The sequence below is a fragment of the Pyrus communis genome, chromosome 16, assembly GCF_963583255.1.
Source record: "Pyrus communis chromosome 16, drPyrComm1.1, whole genome shotgun sequence".
In the NCBI taxonomy this organism is placed as follows: domain Eukaryota; kingdom Viridiplantae; phylum Streptophyta; class Magnoliopsida; order Rosales; family Rosaceae; genus Pyrus; species Pyrus communis.
Genome location: NC_084818.1, coordinates 5,077,112 through 5,095,106, shown reverse-complemented (window position 1 = coordinate 5,095,106; position 17,995 = coordinate 5,077,112). Strand labels below are relative to the sequence as shown.

Below are 17,995 nucleotides of genomic sequence, written 5' to 3'. Positions count from 1 at the left end.
GGAGCTACAAGGACCACACAAAATGTGAGAAAATGGAGGGGAAGAAATCTGCACAGAGAGCGAGAGAGAGAGAGGCAGTTGGTTGATCAAACGTCGTGTCAATCTTTAAAGTCCCTCCCTCTTTTATGGCGAGTTACAATGTTTCAGTGTAAAATCAAGGGGCCCTATATATGTAATTATGTATAACATATAAATATTTTATTTGTTATTCAGTATTATGATCTGATGATATTTATTTTCATTCAGAAGTAAGAGGTCATAAGTTTGAATCTCGTAGATAGAAAATTCGATATCAAATTAGATTGCTTACTGTGTGACTGAACCAAACTTCATCTTTCCTTAATGTAAAAATATCTATGTATTAAAAAATATATATATAAATATTTATATCCTGCCATTGTTGATTATTTATTGAAGCTCTTTTGTCTGCTTGTGTAGTACCATCACAGCAAGCAAGCAAGCCAATGGGAGAAGAAGACGAACCAAGCCACAAAAAATGTGTGGCAGCTTGAAGGTTAAACCAAGAGATCTTGTTAGATTTATTAGGAAGATAGATGGAGATCTCACAAGATACTAAAATGATCGCTTGTCTGACGGTAAGAAATGTTTGTGTTGAAAAATCGTCTACAAATAATTATGATAACATTCTATATCGTTGAAGTTTCATTAACAGTTTGAAAACGTAACAATAAATACGTGTTAGAGTCTTATAAAAATAAAAACTATATACTCAACTACAATACTTAATGATTGTAATTGAATGTTGAAAAGCATAAGGTGTAGATTGTTGTGACAAGGGAATACTTTTCAACAACAATACTTAGCAGTTTTAACTTCTAATTGACAGTTTAAAAACATATGATGTTTGTTGGTTGCTACAGGAGAAAACTATTCAACTTAAACAATACTTAGCCGTTCTAATTGATGTAACATAGCAAGTCATAGTGTCACGATGAGACATTTAGGGTATTCAATATGAACAATACTTAACATGTATAGTTTGAAGCAAAACATAACGCGTGAAACTGTAATGACAAGAAAAATTTTTAACTACAATACTTAGCGGTTATAATTGATTGTCCAAAACACATCATATTGTTGTGATAGGATAAAATATAACGCGTGAGACTGTAATGACAAGAAAACTATCAACTAAAATATTTAGCGGTTATAATTGACTGTTCAAAACACGTCATATAAGCAGTACTTGGTGGTCCTAATTAATATAAGTGAGATAAATGAGTGAGAGTGGAGTGCGGCAATTGTCCTGCTCTAGTGGGGATGAAAAATCACAATTGGAGAGGTGCGGATAGTGGTTGCTGAAAGCAACCAAGTCAGCTGCCGGCAGCTGTATCTCACTTGGACCATGGTGATGCGGCAGTGTGCTTTCTAGTCAGAGTAAGTTAAAACTGCCTAACAGTGGATAAGGGTCAAGATGAATACTAAAACCTGTTTAGGGTTCTGGATAAGCTGAAAAGCATTGTGCTAATATGACTCAAATTCTTATTCCTCTCTAACAAATACGAATACCAATACTTGTTTAGGGTTCTAGATAAGGATTAAGATACGTACAAAGCACAAATTAGACTAAGTTAATACCATAAAGTTGATGATCTTTCTAACTCTGATAATTGAGAAGTTCTTCGGTGCGATTATTGCAATGCATCACATTCACAACTTGTGGGACCGGCTAAGACCAACATGCATGTAGTCCCACTCTCATGTGAGTATGATGCCATGCATTGTCAACAACTGCTACATCGAAGAATTTCTCCTCCTACTATTATCGAGTCAATCTATGTCATTTTTAATTGTATTTACCAAGGAGCCCTTAAGGAAAAGAAAAAATTGTATCGAGGTGACAGCCGTATACATCCAAAAGCGATTTTCATTTGACAAACTAAAAGGTTTTGTGGATAAAAAAGCCAATCACTATCAGGATGTGGAGATCACACGTTGTTAGTGCCAATGAATAGTAGATCTTAAATTATGTGAGATTAAAAGCAAAGGGGATTGGAGGACTGAAGGCTTTAGAATATGGTTTGCTTGTGTATTTTCTGGCCATGGATCAGAACTATTATTATGCTGGGACTGGAGTGCCAAGCTGGTCACATCAATACAACTCTGCTGCAGCTGCTGCTGCGATAAGCAATGAGTCTTCTTCCAGCTTTCTGGCTCCATGGCCTCCTCCTCCTCCTCCTCCTCCTCCTCCTCCTCATGTATCGAGCTCTAATCAATTCCAGTTTTGTGGGTTGCCGCCTAGTTCGTGGTCCTCGACGGCGGCGGATGGTTTTGAAGAAGATAGAGCTGCATCTGCTTCGAGGAGCCACAGCCAGGCTGAGAAAAGGCGCAGAGATAGAATCAACGCACAGCTTGCTACTCTTAGGAAACTCATTCCCAAGTCCGACAAGGTATATATTATGCCATTTTTCTCTCCGTCTAAGCGAGTTACGATTGACAGTATAACAATATAATATAGAATATCTCGCATTCGATGATAACACTTGGCCTAGTTCTTTTCTCTTTTTTAGCGGTATGCCTAGGTGATCATGATCGAGTCTAACAACATAACATATCTCGTATGCTGATAACACTTTGCCTAGTTCATCCATCTCTTTTTCTTAGCATTTTGCCTCATTCATGATTTATAGTCTAACAACATAATATAATATGTTTCTTGCGCATAGATTATAGTGTATCATTCATCCCCCCCCTCTCTTTTTCTTAGAGCTAATTCATAATTTACAATCTAAAAATATCAACATACAACATGTCACACTGCGCCCAAATAACACTTTGCTTCATCATGATTGGCAGTATTGACAACACAACATTCCTTGTGCAAACATCCTGATTGACAGTTTAATAACGTAATATGCATGATCTTGCCAAACGAGAACGTTCCTGATACGGGTTGAGTTTTGTTTGTGCAGATGGACAAGGCGGCTCTATTAGGAAGCGTGATCGATCATGTGAAGGATCTAAAGCGAAAAGCGATGGAAGTGAGCAAATCCTTCGTAGTTCCAACCGAAGTTGATGAAGTAACCATCGACTGTGATCCTGCTCATACTGTAAACTCCGCCACCAGTAGCACTAACAAAAGCCGGGGGAGTTTTCTCATAAGGGCATCCGTCTGCTGCGACGACCGGCCGGAACTCTTCTCGGAGCTCATTCAAGTCCTCAAAGGCCTAAAACTGACGGCTGTTCGTGCCGACATGGCGAGCGTGGGAGGAAGAATCAAAAGTGTTTTGGTGCTTTGTTCTAAGGACGGCGAAGAGGCTGTTTGCACGAGCACTCTCAAACAGTCACTCAAATTGGTTTTGAGTAAACTCGCCGCGTCGTCCATGGCGCCAAACTGTCGGATTCGAAGCAAGAGGCAGAGGTTTTTCTTGCCATTCCATTGCCCAAATTAATAAGAAGATTTCGGACTTCTATGTGAATCAAGTGTTCTTACTTTTTAGTACTTAGCCCCTATTCTTTCTTTCATTTTATTTTATGTTCTTCTTTTGGGAAAAGACTTAAATGGCACAACTATACTTCCACGTTTAGCGTTTCGTATCAATAATTCAACGATATCTTTAAATTTTTTTCCGTATAACGTTACATTATAAACACAAGACGCCACACTAATAGCAAAATTATGTCATATAAATTGCTTTCCTTTAGGAGACATGCTTCAATCATGCATAAGGCAATTAAGCATAAGGATGTGGCATCCTACCACAAGATGTGGTGGAGTTCATTGACAGCTACTATATAGTATACCCTTTCCTCATCTTATCATGATTGTTCGATTGAACAATGTATGATGTTTTGCCTACTTCTGTTCAGTTGCATGTGCTTGCTGGCTATCAGGCATCTTGTCATTGTGATTACTAAGGAAATTGATGGCAAATAATTGTATTGTTAGTGCTTAAGAGAGTGTTTAGCATATGATAATCCCTATTTAATTATAGATCAAGGAGGCTATAGTTCTATTACACCTGGTGACAAAGCCCACCAATTATAAACTGGTTAGGGATGGTACAATTTTAGCAACAAGTTGGGGTTATTGGCCCATTAACTTTTGACTTTGGAGACTTGTATTTTACGTGACGAGAGAGATTCGAACTTCGAACTTTTATGTTTAGAAGAGAAATATTACTAGTTTAAGAGCCAGTTGGAAAAGCTTCAATACATCTATCTTGTGCATGTCGAAGAGAAAAGTTAGTACCAATCTAATGTAACCAATGCTACTATTAGTGGATGATTTGAACTTGTGACATTTTCAACGTTGAAAAGATAAGTACTACTAAATCAAGTTAGTACAATCAATTGAATTGAATTGTGCATGTTTGCCCTTATTGTGAACTAAAGATGTTGCTAATTGACCCTGAATGAATAAGAATTACAACTGTGAATTGAAAACGCAAATTAAATTCCTACATCTCAAAACAAAACTTGAATATAATCCTCAAAATAAAATAAAAAACAATCAAACAAACAATTACGATCTAGATTGGATTGCCGTGTACCTAACCAAAGATTGGTCTGATGTGAAATGGTGTTTCGAAAGATTTAATGTTCCACATAAAAAAACTTGACGAAATTAAGTACAACATGCTAACATGTGCACGTGGTTAAGTCTGAAAATTTTCAAATCAAGCCCCCTTCCTCATGGAGTCCTAAGCCAATTCCTACCACTCCATTAGAGGTTTAAACAAAGATTATATGACTAATTAAACAAAGATTATGTTTAGCTACTCCACTTTGTTCACAAACTTTGAACTCTGATGCTATACAGTGTAGTAGTTGAATGTGATTACGTCATATCGTGTTAGAAATTAACTTGGTCACCAAATTCTCCATTGCAACTCCAAAAACACGACTGTAAAAACATATGTAATCTACTTTTTAACTGTTTAACAGTTCGCCGTTACGGCCGGTGACGCTAATATCCCGCGCAATCTCCGTTGGGCAGTTCAGTTGCCTTGCAGTTTGCACTTCCGTTCCGTTCCGTTCCATTAAGAAACGGATAGCCGTTACACCTTACTTTTTCATCATCTCACACTCCCCTCCTTCTACTATTTTATATTCGTTAAAAAAATTGAGCTAATTATTAATTTTCCTCGAAAATTTGCACAATTGCACTTGCATTTTTCACTTTTATGATATTTCATTAATTTTACTATATCTCGCCGATACAAGATGAAGTTTACATTTCACACATCTTTTCATATCGATCATTGATTTATCAAGTATTTCGACGAAAATATTGACGATTTCATGGATATTTTAAACACTGCATTTGACACATATGTCCACTTCCATCTACCTTTGGATCAAGTAATGGCAAGTGATAAGAACACAATCCTAGGTTCCAAACTTGACGAAGTTACATTTTAGAGCAGAAATAAGTTGTACTAATTCTATATAAGTGTATGCTATGTGGACAACTAATTCCATGTATCTAATCACGATAACTGACAAGAATGCCTGGGAAAAATGATCCTCATGGAGTTCGAGTACCAATTTACAATACAACGTGAAGTTTGGGAATTAATTGAAACTAAAATTAATTCACGTGGTAATTGTATAAAACTAAAAAGCATATGCCGTTCGTGCAATTTTCTCATCTTTCTTTTGATTAGAGTGCAATTATTAATTAACCACCCAAGCATTGGAAGCGTTTAGAACGAAGAGGGGGGAAGTTATAACTTCCTACTCAAAAACAACAACAAAAACCCACTTCTTCTTCTTAAACCCCTCTCTCTCTCCCCTCTCTCCACTCCTCTCTCTCTCTCTCTCTCTCTCTCTCTCTCTAAAATCTCACCTCGATTTTCTAGAGAGGTTTCCAAAACAAAAACAAAAATCAAATTAAAAAGAAACAAACAGAAAGAAAGAAACGCGTTTGGAGTTCATTTCCGTTATGTGAAATCATAGCGGTTTTACGGTTCATGCATGTCACCACCAACCCCCCATCCCCTCCATCAAACGGTTAAAACCCCACTCATCAAAACTCTCCTCTCTCTCTCTCTCTCTCTCTCTCTCTCTCTCTCTCCAATTTCATTCCAAGTTTCCATTCTCTCTCTTGTTTTCTGATTCTCTCTGTTCTTATGATCGCATGGCGATGATGGGAGCGATGAGCGGTGAGGATCGCGTGAAGGGGTCGTGGAGCCCGCAGGAGGACGCCACCCTGATCAAACTGGTGGCCCAGCACGGCCCCCGCAACTGGTCCCTCATCAGCACCGGCATTCCCGGCCGCTCTGGCAAGTCCTGCCGCCTCCGCTGGTGCAATCAGCTCAGCCCCACCGTCCAGCACAAGCCCTTTTCGCCTCAGGAGGACTCCGTTATTATCCAGGCTCACGCCCTCCACGGCAATAAGTGGGCCACCATCGCCCGCCTCCTCCCCGGCCGCACCGACAATGCCATCAAAAATCACTGGAACTCCACTCTGCGGCGGGGACGCCAACGCGCCGAGTTGTCTTCCACGTCGTCCGGTTCCGACTCGGCTGCCGTGGTCGGGGACGAGCCGGACATGAAGCGGCAGTGCCTGCGGGCGTCACCGGTGCATGAGAGTCTGAAAGCAAACGCGGGAGGGGAGGGAGTGACAGTTGAGACGTCGCTGACGCTGTCGCCGCCAGGTGAGAAGGCGGAAAACGAGGTCGTATTGAAAAGTGAGGAGGAAGAACACGGTCACGAAGCGGTGGATAATAACGATGATGTGGAGAACTGTAGGGTGGAGACGGAGGAGACGTGTTTGCTGACGATCATGCAGCGGATGATAGCGCGGGAGGTCAGGAATTACATCGATAGCTTACGGGAGAATGGTGGGCCCACATTTGGGCTGCAGTCTGCAGCACATCAAAACGACCCGTGACGTGGATCATATGAAGTTTTCATTTTCCAATCTTTATCCTTTTTCTTTTGGGCTTCTTCTGTTGGGTTGTGAAATTTCAGTTTCAAAATCTTGCTTAATCTTAGTTTTAAGTGTAATGCTTTTACTTGTTGTCGTTAGAAATGGTAATGCTCGAGAGATTAAATTTGGAGATAAAATTTTAAAAATTAAATGACATGGAAGTTGATGATTGATTTATTACTTAAACATTAATAAATGTGCTTATTCCTATTGGTGACACATCATTTAATCTCCAAATTTAACCTCCTTAATATTATCCCATTAGAAATCACAAGAGATTAATATAGAGTTAATTACACATGCATCGCCTGAGGTTTTGTTGTATTTTTCATAAAACCTCCCTCAGATTTTGAACATATCACAAACACCCCATAACGTTTTAAAATTATTTCACAGAACCCCTTCCGTTAGGTTCCGCTAGTAAATTAACCTTGTTTATTCCAATCAGGAATATGATATTCCACTTGTAGCCGAACATCTCAATCACCAATCTCCTATATTGAATAGACAAAACCATTCGACCAGGTAAGAGGGGCTAAAAAAGAGAAGAAAAAAAAAAAAGAGATTTGTAAGTAGTTGAGCCTTTTTCCTTTTTCCTTCTTTTTCACGGTGAATTGACCCCCTTTAGAGCGATTTTTGCTTTAAAATGGCTCTGTTTGGGCATCCTATCCCGTCATTTTCGTTTTTTTTCCCTTCATTAGGGGCTCTTTTAGGCTGGTGATGGAGTGAATTGAGGGACCGACGGATCGTTATGATAGCCGTGGTGAGTCAAATAGTAATATTCCTTCATAATGTCTTTAGATAGATTCAACTTGAGGTGTATATATAAATTACCCAATTAATACGCCCTAACCACATTGAAAAGAAAGGATGTGACGCACCCGAACGGCCGAAAAATGTCTTCGTTCCCTTCCATTTAGGGAGTGCGGTGTATTCCGCTACCCCAAGTTCAAACTCACATCCAACTAATTTAGTGTAGATAATATCATTGTTTGTAAAAATAACTGATTCACCACATCTAGGAAATGAGACGTAAACAGATACTACGAGAACAAGCATCTGCATCCATACTGACACAGACTGAACGCAAAACACATCGGTTCCAAAATGTTTTGGACGAATGGTTAAACCAAGTTTGATACCACATTTCCTGCTCAAAACTACACCACACCTAACACACCGTTGCTCACTCTTGAAATGGAACAACGCCCGCCTTTTGGTTACGGAAACAGAGTTCCTGCGTAAGGGCAACAACAAAATCAATCAACTTATCCAAAATAATGAACATGTCCATCGACATTCCAAAATTTTTGCCATTGAGCTAGCATAATCACCAATGCTGACCAACTTACGATCAAGCATTTACCCAGAACAATGGAGGCAACCAGTTAATCAAAAGGTTCTCAGCTCCTTGACCCGACAGTGAAGCCTAAACAGACAATTTCCGATAACATACCGCTTATGTCAAACCCACGGACAAGCTCAACATTGCATAGCTAGTTCTAAAAGACGTTAGGTAATAGTCGGACGGCAGGTTGGGGCCTTAGCGCCTAGGCTACTAAGGTGGGGTCTAGGCAAGTGCTTAGGCGATCTAGGCAGATTTAATTAAATCTATTGTATTTTGAGTAAATAAGTATTTGTTTATACTTAAAATATATGATTTTATACAAACTACAAAATGGAATGACATATACATTGTGAGCTATTAGAACATAATGAAAACATGTGGAACAAAGTTTGAAAAAATAAAATGCAAAAGGAAAGTTTTCCATTTTCTGTCTAATTGAGTCGCAAACTAAGCCAGTGTCTAGGCGAGGCAGTCGCCTCAGTAGGTCTAAACGTCATTTCCTAATTTTCAATCGCCTAGACACTAACAGGTGACCAACCGCCTAGTGCCGAATCGGCGCTTGGCAGAAATTTTAAGAACAGTGAGTATAATCATACAAACCTCACAATACTCCAAATCACCAACGAAAATATAAGATTCCGAACATCCGCCATTGCCACCAAAATTGAAAATTGGAAAATCAGATATATTTAGACTCATAATAAGGTTCATAATCTGACTGAAATTGAAGCAAAACTTGTTCAAAACGGTAAACCAAAGAGTACAAAACGGCTACAAACTGACTAATCGGCAGTGATTACTTGATTAGAAAACAAAACACGGAGACGGAAGCGAGCGACGTCGATTGATGATCGGTGACAGCGAACGAGCAAACTACTTGGATCTCTGTCTCATCTTTCGGCGCTTCCTCTTCAACCTCCTCATGCGCTTCTTCTTCCACTGCAATCGCCGCCGTAAAAAAAAACACAGAGAAAACGAATCAATCAACGGACGCAAAGCGAGGATAAACAGAGAGCGTAGGTGATGGAGAGAGACTGAGATTTTACCTTGGCTCTCATGGCGGCGGTAAAACGATGTTCGCACCCAAACCCTGGTCTTGAAAGCTGCGGAGGACGGAAGGGGATGTAGCGGCGTGAGAGGGTTTGGATTTTAGAGCTCTGCGAGTATTTATACTGGAGGGAGAAAACCCTAATGTGTAGGCGGCTTTCATATTTGGGTTGGGCCGGTTTATAAAATCATCATTGGGTCGGTTGGTTCAAAATGTTTTAAAAATCAAGAGGCCCAATATTTATATTTGGGTGAATGAGCAAGATTAGTCGGAAGGTCAAGAGGTATCATTTTTGGATGACATGTGCTTGCTTACGTGTGTGTTAAGTAAGACGAGTGGATAATTTGTTCTGATACTATTCTGTATGAGTGGTTCTTTGTATATTCGAGTTTTGTCTCTAGACACTAGTTTTTTTAGACACTCAATTTACACTAGTTTTTTTAGACGCCCAATTTACTTTTACACATTTCTTTAGACAGAAAACCATCACAACTCGTTCCGGGACAGCAAACTCGAACACCTTAAGTGGCTGGTCATGTGAGAATTATAGGAAGGGCCTGGCGACAAAGACGATCAAGAAGATGATGACGGAGAACAGGTGGTAGAAGAGGCTGAGCAGGAACACAGGAGGGCAAAGTTCATTCGTCACTCAGTTATCTGTTGTTTGTTTCAAAACCTATGAATGTTCAAATAAAATAATTATTTTCCTTAAGAAATCAATCGTTTGTGGTAATTTCAAATACAGATATATGATTTTTTTTTCTTTTAAATAAAATTATTGGACATCCAGAAACAAAACTTAGGTGTACCACTCTTTTACAACGAAATCCAACCACATTAACTATAAGTAAGCTTTACCTCTTTGTAGACGTCATGGTAATGCTATTCATATCATGTTTTTGTACCATATTTTCATATCATCTTAGGTGGCATTTGATGTGGACATCCACATCATTTGAATTAATCATATTTTTAAATTTAGTTCATTATTCAATAAACTAATAATTAAGAAAAAATAGTTAATTAAATTATGATTGTGATATATGATGAGTTTTTCTTCTTCATTTCCTTGGGTTTTGCAAATTTTTCAAAATGATATGACTGTCTACATCAGATATCATCTAAAATGGTACAAAAACATAATATGAATAACATTATTCTAGACGTCAACTTACGTTCTTTGCTATTTATGTTCAACCAATCAGAAGGTGACATTGAAAATCTACGCAAACTTTATACTCGTAGAGAATTGAAAGCAATATAGTCCACAACATTCACATTTTCTTTTGCCAAAAATAAATTTAAAAAAAAAAGAAAATTAAGTCGTGGGCACACATCCAACCGTTCGTATAGGTATTGAATGATTTGAATCCTTGATCGTTATCTGATTGTCGGGGCAAATATTCTTTTATTCCGCTACTTTTTTTACAACAGTTTACCACATGGAGATAATAATTAATTTTCAAAAAAATAGAAGAAAAAACTAAGTTTAAGCAGAATCAGGAAGCAGTGGAATGAGCATGGAGCTGAGCTCGACAGATTGGACAGCTCGAATGGGTCGAAAGCCACGTGTCCACGCACTCAGAGTGGTAACTATGGCGGCAGTTGGGCAGAACCTTCACCTTCTCGCCGTCTTCGAACACGCCCAGGCATATGCAGCACTCGCCACCGCTGCCGGCTTCCAAATCCCGGTTCGATTCCTGGTACAACACAATCGGCAAGGCGCGGATGAAGGCGGCGTCGAGGCCCTTGGGCCGATTCAGCGGAGGCGTGGGGGGCGCGTCGGAGGAGACGTCGTGGTGGTGGAAACGGCAGAGCCAGCGCGCGTAGAGCACGAACAGTGTGACGAGGAGGACGACGGTGAAGATTAGGACGGCGACGAACAGCGTCTTGCCTCGGACGCGGAACTGATCGTCATCAAGGACGGTGAAGTGGACGTTTAACGGCTGATTGTCTTGGGAGGTCATTGGTGGCAATTGGGAAGGTCCGGCGGCGTAATTATTGGAAGATTGGAAGTGGGTTTTAGATTTTGGTGGGTTTAAGTGAGATTAGAATGTGATTAGCAAAAGAAGGATTAGATTTGTATATAAAGTAGAGGTTGGTGAGGCGGCCATTGTTAGCTTAAAAGAGAGCTGAGTAGCAACTTAATAGTGTTACACAGTTCTTGAATGATTTTTTATTTTTTATTTTTTTATTGGGGAATAAGATATTATTTGTAGATAAAGGTACTAGGCTTGTAGCATTAGAGGGTCCACAATTGACTTGTAAGCTTGGAATTTTGTTATCTTTATCCTCACTTCATTTTTATTTTTCTTATTTTTCTGGGCCTTACGAATTTGCTTCTTAATGTTGTTTGAGCAGTCGTCTCAATACAAAAGAGGAAATTACAGCAGTAATTTCTTAATTTTAAATTAATTAGAGAAGTCTCTTAACTAAAACTTTATATTCATTGATCTTTTAACTTATCAAAACATGCAGTTATACTCTTTTTTGTTAACTCTGTAAAAATTTCAGTCAAAATGAGTCACGTACTACACACATGAAGCTGAATCAAGGTGTCAATACAAAAAACCAAATGAGAAAAATTGTAACTATGCTCCATCAACTTTAACTCAATTGAAGAAATACAATCCATCAACTTAACCTCATTGGAGCAACGACCTCTCACTTAACTTTAATTCAGTTGTAGAAATGGTCTTTTCACACAAGGTGTAAATTTTTAGTACTTTAGTACTATAAATGATTATTTTTCATATTAATATGAATCTGGGGTACATCAATTTAGATTCCTAAGAATAAGAGTTTTTCTTTTAATTTTAGAAAGAATAAGATGAATAATGAAAACGTAAAATATATAAGGGAATGAGATAATATGAGGCTAAATTTAAAGGGGGACCCAAGAAGAATGCTTTGTTTGCCTTGTATTTAGGCATTGGTTGTACTAATCCATCTGAACATAGAAAAAGGAAAACTATCGAATCAACGTAAAAGATCAGCTGGCTTTTCTCTGTCTTTTATCTTACCAAGTAAACTTCAACTTTATTTATCAAGTTTTCAAAAATTATTTACTACTCTAAGTCCAGAAGATTCACAAAAATTTGCAAATTATCACAGCTTTAATTTATTTTTTGAAATAATTGACAGCGCGGTTTCTGTTTAATAAAGTTCAACTTTAAAAAGAAAGGGGGGTTTTGTTCTTTGGAGTCACCCCTACTTTCGACGAGGGACTTTTAAAATCCCATAATCTACTCAAACAAACAACTAGTAGAATACTATATGTGCACTATAATTTTCGAGTACTTTCAACATGACTTAAAGCATGTTTAAACGAAAGATTATTGAGTTTCAAAAGCACTTGAAGTGTTTTTTAGACGAAGCACCAGTTATGTACTTCTTGCATGAAATGCTTAAGTGATTTTCTAAAATTCACTTGCAGTTTAACTAAGAATTGGTTTTAAAAAAAATACATTTTATAAAAAACGCTCTATATTACAAACAATTCTATAAAGACAATAAACAAAGAATTTTTAAAATAGAAATATTTTATTTGAAAATTCCCTCAAACATATTGCATCTAAAGTTATTTTCCAAATCTATCCATCTGTTTTTGTAGTACATGCTTAACAAATTTAAGCTAAATTTTATGAAACTTCGAAGTCCACATCCATGCAAACTCAGATCACGACATATCATTATACAGTAAATCATCAGTTCTTCTCTTCTCTTTGGAGATCCTAATATTAACAGTAATTAATTGTTACACAAGCAACATGAATTGAAGACGAGGGGATAATGCATGGAAAAACATGTTACCCGAAACCATGTGCACGCATTGGACCCTTTTAGATTGCAAATAAAAAGCACAAATTTATAGTTTATCTTTTCACAATATTATAAATACAAAAGCAAAGTAATACATATCCGCAACGACGATTTAAATTATTTTTAAGTTTTCAGAGATAAATGTACTTTTTGAACACCAAATTAGTAGGAGCCTTGTAAGAATCACACCAATGGGGTACTTCCCTATGCTAAAAATTATACAAATTTAATGTTAGTGGCTGCGAACTGTTGAAGGTAGAACCGATTTATAGCCATCCAGATAACGAAGGGCCAGCTTAATCTTCGAAAGGACGTTTTAAGGAGGCCGTAGATTCCTTTCAGCCTTATATGTGATATACAAGAGCCATATTAAACAATGTGATGATCCACTACTGCTTGAGCTTCAGAAAATAAATATCACTTAATGGAGTTCATCTCCTTTACTTATTGTTAAAACTTCAAGCCCAAAACTCACTCAGATAAAGAACAATGTCAAAAGTTGTAGTTCGGCCTACCTAGCCCTTATCTTATTATCAAGGAATTTTAATGAAAAACTTCCGGTACTGTTCACTTTAACGAAAAATCATATTTTAACACTAAAAAGTCAATCCTGGTACGATTCATTTTACTCTTTATTTTGTCCTTATCGTTAAAACTCCAAGTTTTCAAGTCATTTTCATTAGTTTTTCTTATTCTTAAACGTTTGAATACCAAGAGAGACCAGAAAATACCTGCACATGTATATCCAACTTGGAGCAATTTTCCAATGTGGCACTGTGGCCTATTAATTAAGTTCATGATGTATATATATTGGAGGAGGATTCTCTACCCTTCTAATCTCTCTACCATTCCATTCCCTACTATTTGAACGGTTACAGTTAAGCCGCGTTAACATCTTATATTAATTTTTTTTATAGAGATAATAAGATAAAAAACAATGTGTGAGGAGAAAAGATAAAAGGTGATGAAAATAGAAGGGTAGAAAATCCTCCTCCGTATATATTAACGCAATGACTCATATTCCAATGCCAGAGATGACGAATATGAGTATTTTTTGTTTTTTCTTCTAACGCAAAGACTTTTATTCTTAGGTTTCGAGTCCCGGCATTGGAAATTAATTTCATAGGACAATATGGCTTATATGCATTAAAAGATCATTGAAAGTATTTTTTGTTTTTTCTTCTAACGCAAAGACTTTTATTCTTAGATTTCGAGTCTCGGCATTGGAAATTAATTTCATAGGACAATATGGCTTATATGAATTAAAAGATCATTGAAGTCAAAACTCAAGATCTTGTTATTATTAATTTACTGTGTATCATTTTATTATGCTGACATAGGCTTTACCTTCTACTCAAATCTCATACAGTAATATAAATTTGGGTCTCACGTGAACCTGATACTTATATATAAGTTGGACTCATATTTAGACTCAAATCTGAAATATGGACTAAATAAACAATACTACGACAAAATAACAATAAAAACTATTTAGACATGTACACAACACACTCGCTAATAGAGGTATGCCCTATCATTGTATGTCACATTGTGACGGTGTAACCCACCTATATTATAAAGCGTATTAAATTTAGCTAATGTGTCCAAATAGCATCACTCATAAATTAAATACCAATTCATGCCTGGATGGCCCAAATCTTCTTTTGGCAACCGCAAAGATCCCTTGGTGTAAGACACATATCAGACTGGAATTAATCCCAGGACATGTCACAACCAGCTTAACCAAAATATAGGTAACTGAAGTATATTTTGCAGACATTTAAGAATACCCTCTTTCAGCGGTTCATTTACTTTAAAACTAAAGATTATCATAAACAATCTACAGATCATCAAGAGGCAAACTATGTAGTGTATGTTATATGATCCGGAAAAGCTTAAGCCAGTATGAACCCAAAATGTGCTTGAAGTAGTTTGGCAAACTAGTGATCCAAAACTCACAATTCTCAATCATCCTTTCACTAAAACCTATCTCTTATCTTCTGGTGCTGCCGTCGATTATGAATGAACTTAACTTTACTAAGTTTCCAACATAAATCTTACACAAAAGTTCTTAATATACAAGTCTAACCATATTATTAATTAGAGAAGAGAAAAGTACCGAAGATCGATTGCATATGATATGTGTGTTTTTTGTATTTATCAAGGGATCAATTATGAAGCAGAACTCCTAATTCTTCTTTTATTTTTTATTTTTTATTTTTTTTTGGTATTGCCCCAAAAAGAGGAAGATTACAGTGGGATAGCCCTAATTTATTTAGGGCATCACCAGCCTTGCCCTACCATAGATAGAGGAAGGGACACAAGATAGATGATTACAGTGAGACAGAAGATAACTAATACATGAGACCTTACCAAGGACAACATTAATTCCACGCTGCTCCCCTTGCTCCAACATGTTGAACACTAGGATAATTTCAATTTTCGGTAATGCAAATACACACATAAAATAATTACCCAATATACCAAATTTTCCTTTCAGATCAAGAAATATTATAACTAATTATATTAATTATTGATATGTATATATATGCTTTAGGTAACTAGGGAAATTAAGGATACAATATTTCTCAGTTCAGGAATAAAAAAACGAAGAGAGAGTAATAGCATTTCTTCTTTTATCCCAAAACTACATCCTAATGAATAAAATTGCCTACTATAATCTGATTACAAAAATAAAAAAATCAAGTCCAAATTTTCATGAAAATTCCCATCCCAAAACTCCACTAAGCTTTGAGATCTTTATGATAAACTGATACATAAGCAACCTTACCTCAGATCGATCTTTATGCAACATAACAAGCTATCGTCATTAATCCAATTGCCAACCCCTTGTGTTCATCAGAGCTTCTATCGATCGATCATATTGTAACGTCGTAAGCCTCAATTCGATGCTAAATGCCCTTTTTCACATCGTAATCAATCTTCGGGTATTTTTGGTTACCACAGTTGGAAAACAAAAAATATTCTCTATAGAGACCAAAATACTTCAAATTAATCTTGCATGCAAGCCTAGCCTATAGATTAAGCTTGAATTTTGAAAGGAATTGAATATATCTGTATCTCTCTCTCTTGTTCTTCTTCGAAATAGAGTGACATGCAGAACTATATGAACTTACCTATATATAGTCAAGATCTCGAATTCTTCATGAATCCAATCCCTTAAAATCCAAGAAGAAGGGATCGCCGTAGTCCCAAAGGCCCGGCACACACTCTTCCTCGCTCGTCAGCGGCCACATCAACGGCGACATGGGTCCCACCGTCCCCATTGGAATATCCGAACAGCCCGGTGCAACCTCCATAGGCGTAGACAACCCCGATCCCACAAGCGAATTCACATCCTCGTACGAACAGCACTCCTGATTATTGTTATTCTGGTGGGGTACTTGTCGTTGGTATTGATCATGACTAGGGTTTGGATGTAGATACGAGGTTGACGTGTCACAACCGCTGCCGTCGGATAATGCGATGGGGTACTGATGATGAAATTGTTGCACCACAATTTGTTGCTGCTGATGTTGCTGTTGTTGTTGGTGTAAAGGATTAATGTTGTTTTGATACTCATGATCTTGATCTAACATGTGATGAGGATGCTGATTCATACGTACGGACGAAGTTGCACCACAACCGGCGACTGCCGCAGCAGCAGCAGCAACGTTATGGTAGACTCCTAACCCTAAGCCAACACCGTATGGAACGAACCCCGAATCCATGAGCGGGACCGGGTGGGCAGAGGAGGGGTAGGGCAGAGTAAGGCCGAAGCCCGACGGGCGGGGGAGAAGCGGTCTTAGGGTTTGGGTGGAGGAGTTGGAGGAGGAAGCGGAAGAAGAGGAGCCCCGCGTGGAGTTCTGGGACGAGGAACCGGAGGGCTGGAGATTAAGCTGGGCCCTGGAACCGTAAAGGATGATGGCGGCCCGGTCGTAGGCGTGGGCAGCGTCCTCGGCAGTGGCGAAGGTCCCGAGCCACTTGCGCGTGCGCTTACGCGGCTCACGGATCTCAGCCACCCATTTGCCCCAGCTCCGCTGGCGCACGCCGCGGTACCTGAACTTGTTGTTGTCAGGGCCTCCTTTGCCCTTGCACTTTCTGTTGTTGTTGTTGGTTATTTCTGTTGTGGCGGTGGAAGCGGTGGTAGAGTTGTCCTCAGTGGTTTTGTTGCTGTTGCTGTTGTCTTGGGGAAGGTGATGATCTGGTGCTGCTTCAGCTGCCGAATCGCGGTGTTGGTCTTCTTCCATAGGGTGAGGTGGCGGCGATCTTTAAAGGTGGAAAGCTGTGTGTGGGGGTGGGGTGGAAAGAATCGATGGTGGATGGAGACCACTACACAGCACCTCGTTCAGTGTTCTCAATTAGTCGAAAGAAGAGAGGGTTTTTTCTGATATTGTGTCTGATTTCAATGCCATTTTTCGTTAATGGTGGACTAGGGCGGTGGTCTCTCTCTTTATATATATTTTATGGTTTTACTTTTCTGTGTTTCACATCGAGGAAGAGGAGAAATTTTTAGTTACGATACAAACACAGATGGTACATCACGTGTTTTTATGTAAGTGGTGGAAAATTTTAATTTTTAAGCTATTAACTTTTTAACACACATATCTCATATTTATATAAGGACACGTGATATACCATTTTTTGTGACGATCACACTGAAAAATCTCTCGAGAAAGAGAGAGATTGTGAGGTGAGAGTCTGTGATAGAGAGAGAGAGAGAGAGAGAGAGAGAGAGAGAGAGAGAGAGAGAGAGAGAGAGAGAGAGAGAGTGAGTGATTGCTGTGCAGTGAAGAAACATGACCAGGCGCAGTGCGCACATTGGTTTGCTATTTGCAACCTGCCATTGCATTATTTACAACCTTATTAAAATGGTATA

At 38.4% G+C, this 17,995-nt stretch overlaps 4 protein-coding genes and 1 long non-coding RNA gene across 5 annotated transcripts; 2 read left to right on the top strand and 3 right to left on the bottom strand.

Moving 5' to 3' along the window:
• The first annotated feature begins 1,969 nt into the window (after positions 1-1,969).
• On the top strand, positions 1,970-3,589 carry LOC137720252 (transcription factor bHLH51-like). Its single transcript, XM_068459294.1, has 2 exons — positions 1,970-2,411; positions 2,934-3,589. Exons 1-2 carry the CDS (start codon positions 2,064-2,066, stop codon positions 3,411-3,413), a joined length of 828 nt encoding a protein of 275 aa, XP_068315395.1. The 5' UTR covers positions 1,970-2,063; the 3' UTR covers positions 3,414-3,589.
• Positions 3,590-5,925: 2,336 nt separating this feature from the next.
• On the top strand, positions 5,926-6,859 carry LOC137720253 (transcription factor MYB73-like). The gene has a single exon (XM_068459295.1). It carries the CDS (start codon positions 6,104-6,106, stop codon positions 6,857-6,859), a length of 756 nt encoding a protein of 251 aa, XP_068315396.1. The 5' UTR covers positions 5,926-6,103.
• A 2,051-nt stretch (positions 6,860-8,910) lies between these two features.
• LOC137720883 (uncharacterized) lies at positions 8,911-9,415 on the bottom strand. The gene is made up of 2 exons (XR_011066592.1): positions 9,293-9,415; positions 8,911-9,185 (listed from the first exon to the last, which is right to left on the bottom strand). It is a non-coding gene; the product is annotated as an uncharacterized lncRNA (long non-coding RNA).
• Positions 9,416-10,688: 1,273 nt separating this feature from the next.
• LOC137721568 (RING-H2 finger protein ATL66) lies at positions 10,689-11,506 on the bottom strand. Its single transcript, XM_068460662.1, has one exon. It carries the CDS (start codon positions 11,259-11,261, stop codon positions 10,794-10,796), a length of 468 nt encoding a protein of 155 aa, XP_068316763.1. The 5' UTR covers positions 11,262-11,506; the 3' UTR covers positions 10,689-10,793.
• A 4,774-nt stretch (positions 11,507-16,280) lies between these two features.
• Positions 16,281-17,366, bottom strand: LOC137719683 (ethylene-responsive transcription factor ABI4-like). The gene has a single exon (XM_068458728.1). It carries the CDS (start codon positions 17,364-17,366, stop codon positions 16,281-16,283), a length of 1,086 nt encoding a protein of 361 aa, XP_068314829.1.
• Positions 17,367-17,995: the final 629 nt, after the last annotated feature.